Source organism: Nematolebias whitei, chromosome 2, assembly GCF_014905685.2.
Source record: "Nematolebias whitei isolate Nwh7 chromosome 2, NemWhi1, whole genome shotgun sequence".
Lineage (NCBI taxonomy): Eukaryota > Metazoa > Chordata > Actinopteri > Cyprinodontiformes > Rivulidae > Nematolebias > Nematolebias whitei.
Window position 1 is genome coordinate 44,812,070 of NC_056499.1, and position 11,929 is coordinate 44,823,998.

Genomic DNA, 11,929 nt, shown 5'->3' on the forward strand with positions numbered 1-11,929 from the left:
CCATGCCTATCGTGCAGCTCATCCATCAATCAGCCAGTTGTGTGTCATGTCCAATCTTATTTTGAAAAACCGCAATAGAGCGAGTCCGCGATAAACGAATCGCGAAGCAGCGAGGGACTACTGTGATATTAAAATATTAAAAATGAGTTAGTACATGGTGACACTGTGGGAGTTCTGCTCTGCAGCTCCTGCACCCACAGTCAGACTCTAATCAGCTACACCTGTGGATCAGATGAGCATGAGGAGTGTAAAGGGCGGCAGAAGACATTCAGCCAGCGCTGGAGCATTACCTGCCAACAGCAGTCTTGTTCTAGTCTTCTACTTGTGTTGAAAAACAAACATTAATGATTTGTATTTCTCTCCGTGCCTCCAGTGAGTTACCCTTGATGTCCTGCTGTTCCCTGAATCCTCCTCTGTGCACCTCAAGCTCCTCTGTGTCTCATCAGCTGCCTCCACGACTTCCCACCACTTAAGACCTGCACCTCTTTCACCTGGAACCATTTGGGTCAACACTCCCCACGTCTGACCCCGACCTCCATCGTAAGGAGAATCAGCAATAACATTACCAGCCTTGACTACAAGAGCTCTAACCACCTCTTTGCTCCTCACGGTTCCAGTCTCCTCCCTGTTGTGTTGCATTATTTCTCACTTTCTAAATAAACACTGAATTCAATCAGAGTCTTGGTCTCTGTTCTCATTGGTCCTTGTATCTGGGTATAGCTGCAATCGTTACAGACACATTCACCGCTGCATGATTGTAAAGAAACTGTTAATTTACTTGTTTTAGTTTAATAAATCTACAAATCTTTGGCCATGAATATAAAAGCAAAGCAGTTTTCAGATAATTCATATTAAAGACGTTGATTCTGGCGAATAAACGTGATATATTGTGATGGTGAAATCACGCTGTTGTTCCCGAACTTATCAGATCAACTTGTCAATAATCCCACAGGTTAGCTGCCTGCAGAGCTGCAGCACCGGAGCAGACAGTCCCAGTGGGCGGCGTGCACGGGGAATTATCTTAATTGGGTCAGTGCCTGTAGACATGACTCGATGCAGAACTAAAGTGTTTACTCTGGAGCAAACAAAATCAGAATGCAGATTTTTATATTTCTTTCAAAGTTAGAAGATTTACAACAAACTCTTCTGCTGCTTCAAAGGACGACTGCATTAGAATGGTCTGTTAGAAATCTGGAGTCAATAAAGACACTATTTTAGCTTCTTGCAGAGTTTAAACCTGAACATATTGAGTGTGTTATGGCAGGGAAGTGGTTAACGTCTGCTCCCAAGTGGCCAAAACATTTATCAGTAAGCAAATCATGCAGATTCAGATGAGTCTTGAATTTGCTCTCAGCAGTAGGTGCATCTGCTGCAAAGGCATCTAGGTCAGCTACATTCAGCGCACAACTCAACTTTAATTCAACACATGCTTTGGCACGACCTAGATTCACATATTCTATACAATTCTTTCTTTTTTTATTCATTTACTTGGTTTTTTTAAGACATGTGAATTGCATATTTACATCTGTACAACAACTAGTAAATGGCAGTGGTTACCATCGTATCAAGTCCAAGAGTCAGAAGCATGAGGAAGAAGATGATGGCCCAGAAAGGAGACAGAGGGAGTCTGGTCAGAGCCTCCGGATACACCACAAACGCTATGCCCGGACCTGGAAATTACAAACACACACTTGGATCTGTACTGGTACACGAGGATATATTTACACTTCATTCCCAAGGAGCCAGACTTTCTTTTCAAATGGTCCTGATCAATGATTTTCCAGACCCTCTGGAGGTCTTTGGAAGAGAGGGTGGGGTAGAGTTTGTCTGATTGTTCTCATTTTCTCTCTGGTTTTTGTATCTGATCATAACAGCATGTGCAGTGAAATAAAACAGGAAATTAAAGGACAAAAGAAGTGTCTGGCCTAGAAAACAATCTCAACCACATGAAGAGCCTGAGATCGATTAAAGAAGAAATAAATCTTGCAAAGACCTGAGACAGAACAAGAGAGATGCATCAAGCCTCATTACTTTATTCCAAGTTTTCTGCCAATAATGCTTGGGAATCATCTTGTTGGCACAAAAATCCCATTTGTGTCTGTTGAACTCTATCTTTGCAATTGTTCACGGATTATTTGTTCAGTTTCTTTTTTGGTTATGTGTTGACACAACATTGGTTCATTTTTTAGGTTTAGGAGCTGTTTGTGTCTAAATGATTCATCTGTAGACAGTGGGGAGATGTAACCAAGTACTTGTCCTTCATTACTGTACTTAAGTACATTTTTCATGTATCTGTACTTTACTTAAGTAGAGTTAAATATGGGTACTTTCTACTTTTACTCCACTACATTTTACTTTGAGTAGTTGCACTTTCTATTTCTATATTGCGTTGTGTTACACGTTACATTCACGTTGCAGTTTTTTAATCTGCTTGTTAGTTTGAAAGTGACCAATGGCAAGAGGGGAGTTGGTCCTTTGAATCCCTGCAAGGTGGGCAAGTAACGTTAGCTCAAGAAGAGCTGGACCAATGACGTATATTTTAGTATATACACTTCATTGAGCTGGACGCACCCACAGCACCACTAATACACCCAAAATGGATTCCACCACAGAGTCAGCCGGAAGATACGAGCCACTCATGGCTTTATTGAAATATTATTGAAAGATTATTGAAAGACGGTTCAGTACAGCAGGACAGATTCTCCCAAAAGAGCCAGACTGGACCCAAAAACTTTGAAAACCAACTTCTTCTGAACTTGAACAAGAAATTATTGCTGCAATATTAAAATGTGTCAGTTCATGATGTTAGGAGACAAGAGATGTCTCCAAATGACTCGACACTCGGGTCCAAGTTTTGAAAATGGTGTCAGGAAGTTAAAATATTGTTCACTATTGACCCATTACAAGGTTTAGACAGTATTTTAACTAGAGTTGATGACAAACTGGAGTTGAAATGATCAGAGCCTGTTCCTTTGTTAGGTCTAATGCTCCTTTTGTTCAGACAGACAACTTTTACTTAAATGTGTTTACTACAGTTAAAATGACACATTGGTTTTGTGTTAAATAAAAACTTTCAAAGGTATAATCATCCATCCATCCATTATCTTTACCCGCTTATTCCATTTTGGGTCACGGGGGTCGCTGGTGCCCATGTCCAGCAATCACTGTGCGAGGGGCGGGGTACACCCTGGACGGGTCTCAAGTCCATCACAGGGACACATAGAGACAAACGAGACAAACAACCATTCACTCTCTCACTCACACCTAGGGACAATTTAGAGTTACCAATCAGCCTAACATGCATGTTTATGGTCTGTGGGAGGAAACCGGAGTACACGGAGAAAACCCACGCATGCACGTAGAGAACATGCAAACTCCACCCAGAAAGGCCCCTGGACCGGGATTTGAACCAAGGACCTGCTCGCTGCTCGCTGAGAGGCAGCAGCTCTACCAGTTGCACCTCCGTGCTGCAGGTATAATCATTCCTTTTCTTATTTTGATTAATAACATTTAACTCTGCAGGTCATCCCTGAAATTCTGACATACAGAATCACAAGTCCAAGTGTGAACTGTGTCACAGAGTAAACACAATAAAAACATGTATTATCTGCAGCATCGTTCATTAAAATGACACAACACTATTAATGTATTACAGAAAATATACATATGGTAGGTACACTTAATGATATTGTAGACCACTGCATTAGGTAATACATTCAGCAAGTACTTTTACTTTTAATACTTTAAGTATTTTTAAAAGCAAGTAATTACTTAGTTTTACTTAAGTATAAATGTCAATGTGGTACTTCTACTTTTACTAGAGTACATTTTTGTCTGTTTATTTGTACTTTTACTTAAGTACAGTGTTTGAGTACATTTCTCCACCACTGTCTGTAGGTATAATGAAGTGTCTCATTTAGCAAAATAACTTTTTTTTTTTTGAGAAAATATTTGAGTTTTGTGTTGGAAATAAGTGAAAAAAACTTTAAAGCATCTATAGAAATCCAAAACAATAAATTTTAAAAATTGCAATAAAGTCTGGTTTCTTAGACTCATATTGTGGCGTCAAGACACAGTGCGGTGTGTTGTGTCCACAGCAGCTACAAACAGGAGCGTATTTGCTGCTTCTGCTGGGCTGGTGCTCTTACCCTCATCTGCAACCTGCTCTATGGGCACCTTCAACTCCTGGGCCATGAAACCAATGACAGAGAAGATGACAAAACCAGCAAATATGCTGGTGGCACTGTTTGTACAAGTCACTATAATGGTATCTCTGTAAAGACAAAAAGGTAAAGAGGGTGGTGAGGGGCTTCACAAAGCAAGGATTATCTGTGTTGATAGGAGTGTTGCAATATTTAAAGCATGTAGCAACTCCAACTCAAATCAACGAAGAGAAAAGGTCAAACAGTGCCCTCTGGTGGTGAGAAAATAAAACTGTGAATTAAAGACTAGCCCACAGGGTGGCGAACTGCTGTATTTAAAAACAAATCCTTTTAATTCAGTAAATGAAAACTAGTTTAAAGCACAAATAACACAAATAATCTACTGTAAGAGTTTAAACAAAAATACTAAGTGTCACATTGATTTCAGACAATTCTACCAGACATCCAGATACAGTCTCATGCATCTGTGGTGACAGGTTACATGTGTCTGACAGAAACATGGTTTACCTTTTGAGTGTTTACCTGTAGCAGTTATTGTGAAACTTATTGTAGGAGGAGAGCGTGATGAGGCCTCCCCACGCAGCCGACAGGGAGAAGAAGATCTGGGTGGCTGCGTCTTTCCACACCTGCGGTCGAAGCACAGGTATGGAAACAAAGTGGAAAACAAAAGATGGAAGCTGAAACATGTTGCTGCCTTGTCGCTGTGTGTGGAAAGAGACGAGCATTTCTCATGTACCTTAGCGTCGTTAAGTTTCTCCCATTTAGGAGTGATAAAGTAAAGGATGCCGTCGGCGGCGCCGGGGAGGGTCACTCCTCTGATCAGAAGGATGACCAGCACCACGTAGGGAAACGTGGCTGTGAAGTAAACCACCTGACCAAAGAGGGGACGAGATAAAACAAGATGTGAGAAGGATCAAAGAGTTCCTGAACCGTGTCATGGTGGGCGATAATGTTTTTGTTCATGTCTGTGTGTGTTTGTGAGTGAGTGTTTGTCTGCAGAGTTAGAAAATGTCTGTTTCATGAACAGCGGGTTGTATTTTGTTCAAACTCTCAGGGTGTAATAATTAGAAGGATCTCCACAAAGGACTAACTTTTAAAGTCAGTCAACCTCAGTTCATAAGGCTGGCACAGTGAAGTAACCTTCACAAACAGAAAAATGACAATAATTCAGACAAACGCAGATATTTAGATAAAATCTGGCGTGGCAGAGAGGCACTCACTGCTAGGGTTGACAACTGTCTATTACAAAACAAATGGTTTTTTGCAGATCATGTGGTCCTATTGACTTCATCAGGTCGTGATCTACAGCTTTCACTGGAGCGGTGTGCAGCCGAGAGTGATGCGGCCGGGAGGAGGATCAGTTCCTCTAAATCTGAAGCCATGGTCTTGAGCCGGAAAAGGGTAGCATGCCCTCTCCGGGTCAGGGAGGAGGTCCTGCCCCAAGTGGAGGAGTTTAAGTATCTCTGGGTCTTTTTCATGAATAAGGGAAAAATGGAGCGTGAGATTGAAAGGCAGATAGGTGCAGTGTCTGCAGTGTAGTGGGCGCTGTACCGGTCTGTCGTGGTGAAGAGAGAGATGAGTCAAAAGGCAAAGCTCTCAATTTACCAGTCGATCTACGTTCCCACCCTCATCTATGGTCATGAGCTTTGGGTTGTGACCAAAAGAACAAGATCTCGGATACAAGCAGCCAAAATGAGTTTTCTCCGCAGGGTGTCTGGGCTCTCCCTTAGAGATAGGGTGAGAAGCTCAGTCATCCAGGAGGGACTCAGAGTAGAGCCGCTGCTTCTCCACGTCGAGAGGAGCCAGTTGAGGTGGCTCATGCATCTGGTTAGGATGCCTCCTGGACGCCTCCCTGGTGAGGTGATCCAGACACATCCCACTGGGAGGAGGCCCAGAGGAAGACCCAGGACACGCTGGAGGGACTATGTTTCTCGGCTGGCCTGGGAACGCCTCGGGATTCCCCGGAGGAGCTGGACCAAGTGGCTGGAGAGAGGGAAGTCTGGGCCTCCCTACTTAGGCTGCTACCCCCGATAAGTGGAAGAAAATGGATGGATGGATGGATGGTTTTGTTGTTGTTTTTTTTTTTTCAATAAAATGATATGATCTTTATAAGGAATTCATTGTTTAGGAGCCATTTAAACAGTTTATACATGAAAGAAGGAAACAGGTTTTGTCTATTTAGAATGCTTTTTTTTTTCAGGAGAGAAAAATAAATATACTTTGGTTAACTGAAGCTAGTAGGAGGTAAGTAGTTTAGGGTGCTTTTTGTCTGCTACTTCTTCTACTACTACAGCTTATTTTACTACGACTACTTGTGCTTCTGCTACTCATACTATTACTACTACTACTACTTGTGTTTTTACTACTACTGGTACTACTTCTGCTGTTGCTACTATTAATACTAATACTGTTTATACTACAATGATTACTACTACTACAACTACTACAACTACTACTACTACTACTACTACTACTACTACTGTTACTATTACTATTACTATTACTATTATTACTACTACTACTACAACTACTACTTGTGCTTTTACTACTTCTGGTACTACTTCTGCTGTTGCTACTATTAATACTAATACTGTTTATACTACAATGATTACTACTACTACTACTACTGTTACTATTACTATTACTATTACTATTACTACTACTACTACTACTACTACTACTACTACTTGTGCTTTTACTACTACTGGTACTACTTCTGCTGCTACTACTACTAATAATAATAATAATAATACTAATAATACTTTTACTAAAATGATTACTACTACTACTACTGCTACTACTACCACTGATTCTTCATTTGTATTTTTGATCAGTTCAATAATATTTTCTCTCTCTGAAACAAAACTTCTTGGAGCACAGAATGTGTTTTCTCTTGTTTTCATTAAATCAGGAATAAGAAGCTGCTGACTGGCACTAAATGACTTGTCGGCTGTTGATTATTAATCAAGGTGCGATGAACACATCACAATAAAAATTCATGTTTTGATTATATTTGTATCTTTTTGTATTTTCTGATTTGTTTTATCAACTTTTTTGCTACAAGAATGACCAACATTTACATGTTTTTAATCAGAACCATGGGACCCCCTTCTTAGCTGTATTGTGTTGCTTCGTTATGTCCACTAGAGGGCAGCAGAACACAATAATTTAAACTTGAAATTTTAATTCTTGTTTCTCATCCAGTCCAGAAACATGTAACCACTGCTCAACCACAGGAAGAGCTCAATGAGTAAAAGGTTCAGGCTTTGGTTTCTGACCTTTAAAAAAACTTTCTTGATTTAAAAAAGAAAAGGAGCCAAGTTTAATTTAAAACATCACTAAGGTTCGTTTGCAGAGATTATTTTCTTTAGCAGAGATAATCAAATGTACAGAATAAAGTATATTAAATATAAAGGAGTTAAAACATCCTGAGAGAAAAATTGAGACTTTGTTGTTCACACAAAGTTGAGCTTTGATAACTTCAGAATATATTTTTTAACCTTTGGCTGATTATTAATTGAGTTCTAGTAGTTTTGTTTGTTTGCCCTGAGCTGTAACCCATGTAATGGATCAGAGGGCACAGGTTATTGTTTCGTTACCTTTCCTGACGACTTGATTCCTTTGGCTAAAGAGGCGTAGACGATGAGCCAGGCCAGGAAGAGACAGCCTGCCAGAGGCCAGCGGAGGTCTCCTGGATATTCAATCCCTTTAGAAATGTGCAACACGTTGTACCTGCAGGCGTGAGCCGACACGTTAGTCAGCCTCAACACACACATCAATAAAATATTACTGTGCAGCACCAACAAATTAAAAAGGTCACACTTCAAGTAATTCAATCCCAATTAAATGTTTATTTTTTTCTTTAAGGAAGTCTGCCAGGATTGTGTAATGAAATCTATATTTTCTCACATAAATCAACTCGACTCAATAATCTATATTAATAATCTTTATATAGTGGTTTTTACTTTTATGTTGGATTTGCAAGATGTGCCAAAACAAATGTTTGGTGATATTCTCTGTAATGTATTAATTTATTTGAAGAATAAATATGTTATAAAAGGATTTATTTTATTTGCATAACGTTAAATTTGATTTGGATTTATGTGTTATCTTATGAACTAAGTGAATCTCACTTAAAGATATATTTAAATAATTATTAATTTAAATATACTATCAATGAACACATGAAACTCGTTCTGAAAACTTCTACTTCAAAACAGTGAGCTAAACCTCACAACTATAATGTTTTTCTTCAAGCCTGAACTTAATATCTTTAAACTCTTATTCTGCAGCCAAATATGATTAATTTAACACCCTATACGTAAAAAAAAATGAAGGACACAAACAATCATCTGACTGCATATAAGTGACAATGGACCTGACGTTGCTATCATATTGACACCTTTCAGAAACATCTGTCTGAGACAGAAACCAGTACTCACTTGAAGTACTCCTCACTGGGGCTGACATAGGTCTTGTTGCTGTCCAGAGTCATATTCAGCAGCTTCGTCAGGTTTCCAGCAGCGTTCGCCGACAAACAGAAAGTGGAGTTCTTGATGGAAATGCTGTTTCTGTCCCGCAAGATGCACGAGTCTGTTCCAATCAGAAACCAATACATGTGAACTGGGGGAGACTGGCAGACAGGGGGGCAGAACTTCCTGTTCTCTCTGGTTTCTGCACCCATTAAAGTGAGGGTGAACACATGTGATTTGCATGGGAGACAGGAGGTTTCTGCAACAAGGAGGCAGCTCTGCGAAGGCTTAAAGGCAGATTTTTTTTATACTAAGGACTTTTCTGCATCACGTTTTGGATTTTTTATTTTAAAAAAGAAGAAGAAAACCTTTTGGAAAATATATGCATTTTATTTCATTTTTGAATTTTATATATTTAATAATGCATTTAGTTTAAAAAGAAAACATGAAGTTCTTTGCAGGCACTATTGTGTGTTCAAGACAAAAAAATATATATAACAAACAAAAAATAATTGCATCCAGTCACTGACAGAGTAATGAAATGAGGAGGGCGAAATTTGATTCTTGTTGCAGAAAAACTAAAATATCACCTTAAAACCAAAGTGTATAATAAGAAAAATTATACTTATCTTGTTGAGGAAAAGACATGGTTTTTTTTTTCAAGACAAGTGCACAAGAAAATGCGTATCTTTTAATTTGTTTTTATTTAATTAATTCATGTATTTGTCATAAAACGTGTTGGATGTGCCTGCAGTTCCTGCTGCAGCCAGCAGGGGTCGGTGTGGCGCTCACTGCAGCACTGCAGCACTTCGCTCCGTACAGTAAATTTGTCAAGCAAGCACATTTTGTGCTGAATTTACAGAACGGCTGGTGACAAATATCAACCAAAACGAAAGCAATTCAAATGTTTATTCGACGCGCAGTAACGTGGGACGATTCGATTTCTGCCACTTTACTTTTTTATTTTATTTTAAATAATAAAAATTTTCTGCACTTTTGACAATTAAGAAAAAAAAAACACATCACAGGCTGATTCTACTGCAGATTTGAAGGATTAAACACAGTTTTCAGGCCTATTATCTAACGAAAAATAAATAAAACACTCATATTAGGGTGCATTATTTAAATGCGTGTAATGTGAGGCCCCTCGTGCATCCGCGGCCTCTTCATCAGACAAACGAGCTGCTCTGCAGAGATCAGGTCAGGATTCATTACACTGCAGGACACCTCAGCTGAGGGAGTCGTGACGCATTGCGCATTGAGGGGAGTGGGGGGCTTGTGGTGTATAGTGCAGGTGTGAAGGTGTGTGTGTGTCTTACCTAAGAGAAGCATGTCTTTGTCCTTACATTCCAGCGTGTTCCACTCATTCCTACAGTTAGCCCATGGCAGTGAGCCCTTCAACGAAGCGAACAGGTAGTACAGTGTCCAGCACATTATAATGTTATAGTATATGGCTATCAAGACAGATATTATCAACATGGCAATCCCGCAACCTAAAATAAATAAATGAGACGAAATATATAAATTACTCTTTAAGAGAATTAAATAAAAAAGTGGTGATGATGAGATATTTTTATATTTATTTGTGATGTTCAGGTTGGGTTGTGTTGTACCTTGCAGAGCTGGGATGCACTTCCAGACAGACACGGGGCCCTGGCTGGCAAACTGGCCCAGAGACACCTCCAGCAAGAAGATGGGGATCCCGGCGATGCCCAGCATGGTCAGATAGGGGATGAGAAAAGCACCTGGGGGGGGAGGAGATCACACAGGGGGGCTACAGAGGACTGCAGGAAACAGTAGTGACTCAAATTAGAAATGATGAGAAGCATGCTCTCTTTATGTGCCTTTAATGATTAATACAAGTTATAACATTAGATTCTGTTGCATGGGATCAATTTTATTTGTCATTAATTTATTGGTTTTAGGTTTTATTTTGCTTTTATTAAAAAAAAAAAAAATTAAAAAAAGTCCCCTATGAGCCATTATATATTTTTAAAATGTTAAAAGGAACACTTTTCTGTACAGAAGTGTTGCACACATAAATAACAACATTTAAAAAGACATTAAAATAATTCCAACTCGGATTTCTGCTCAGTTTTGAGTAAAAGAAAAGACACTTTTTATGTTTGATTCCAGATAAATCAGACTTCTTACCTCCACCGTTCTGGAAGGCGAGATAAGGGAACCTCCACACGTTCCCCAGTCCCACAGCATAGCCCACCATGGACAAAATAAAATCCAGCTTGTTGGACCAGTTTCCTCTGGCCTTATTCTCATCTCCTCCGTCGTCATCATCATCCTCATCCGCCTGAGAGGAGAAACATATAATTATTAATGATCAAAAACTCTCCATTTAAATCAGCTCAAATCAACCAACCTGGCAACTCATCGACAAGAAGCAAACTACGTCATTAAAAGGCTTTTATTGTGAAACATTTGCTTTTCTATCCAAGTGAACAATTTTTATGTTTGTTTTTGTGGATTAAGGAAAAAAAAAATAGAGGTACCAAAAACTGTACACAGATTAAAATATATATATATATATTTTTTTTTTCGTTCAATAAAAATAGCAGCTTTAATATTTTCCTGACAATCAGCAGATTTTGTGAATCAGCTCCATCCTCTCGTGCACGAGCATGCCACCAAACGTGAACATTCTGGACCAATGTTCATTAATGACAACGAGAAGATTTATTTTCATCAGGATTTAGAAGATAAAAGCGCAGCGCCTGCGCGTGTCTGTGAGAGGGGGAGTCCTCGCGGGGATCCGGCACGAGCCGTGTCTGGCGGGAAACACCTGGGCTGTACCAAGTGTGTCTGCTGGGAGCAGGGAGCACCGGAAACTACCGCGAGATCACCGCTCAGGTCCGCTAACGCTAATTAGAACTGCGTGGGAGCGAATCATCCAAAGCGCGTCCGCGTCCACGAGCCTGCTCAGCCCCACTGACACTCAGGAGTCACAGCTGAGGTCTGAGTGGGGGACTGCTGTCTTCAGCTGGACTTAAAGTTTGACACCAGGCAGGATGGAGGGGGACCAGGGAGTGACAGAAAACACGCACCACAGCCCAAAGAGCATGGCAACCATCCACAATGAGCTCCTGTTTGACATCACAGAATAAAACAACCAAACCAGTACTCCCAGCAGTCCTTAAATAAATCATAACCAGCATGACGAAATTATCCTATTTCAATTAAATGTATTTATATGGCTCCAAATCACTAAAGAAGCATCTGAGACCAAAAGCACTTATTATTATTATTATTATTATTATTATTATTATTATTATTATTATT

The 11,929-nt window shown here is 39.8% G+C and overlaps 1 protein-coding gene across 1 annotated transcript in view; it reads right to left on the reverse strand.

Annotated features, from left to right (window-relative positions):
• The window catches only part of slc6a5 (solute carrier family 6 member 5), a 27,868-nt gene that overhangs the window by 15,325 nt on the left and 614 nt on the right, over positions 1-11,929 (reverse strand). The window contains exons 2-10 of the mRNA XM_037697699.1: positions 10,790-10,943; positions 10,249-10,380; positions 9,955-10,128; positions 8,606-8,756; positions 7,763-7,895; positions 4,900-5,034; positions 4,686-4,789; positions 4,149-4,273; positions 1,558-1,670 (exon numbers count right to left, since the gene is read on the reverse strand). Coding sequence (XP_037553627.1) covers positions 1,558-1,670; positions 4,149-4,273; positions 4,686-4,789; positions 4,900-5,034; positions 7,763-7,895; positions 8,606-8,756; positions 9,955-10,128; positions 10,249-10,380; positions 10,790-10,943 — 1,221 coding nt within the window. The remainder of the gene's footprint in view (positions 1-1,557; positions 1,671-4,148; positions 4,274-4,685; positions 4,790-4,899; positions 5,035-7,762; positions 7,896-8,605; positions 8,757-9,954; positions 10,129-10,248; positions 10,381-10,789; positions 10,944-11,929) is intronic.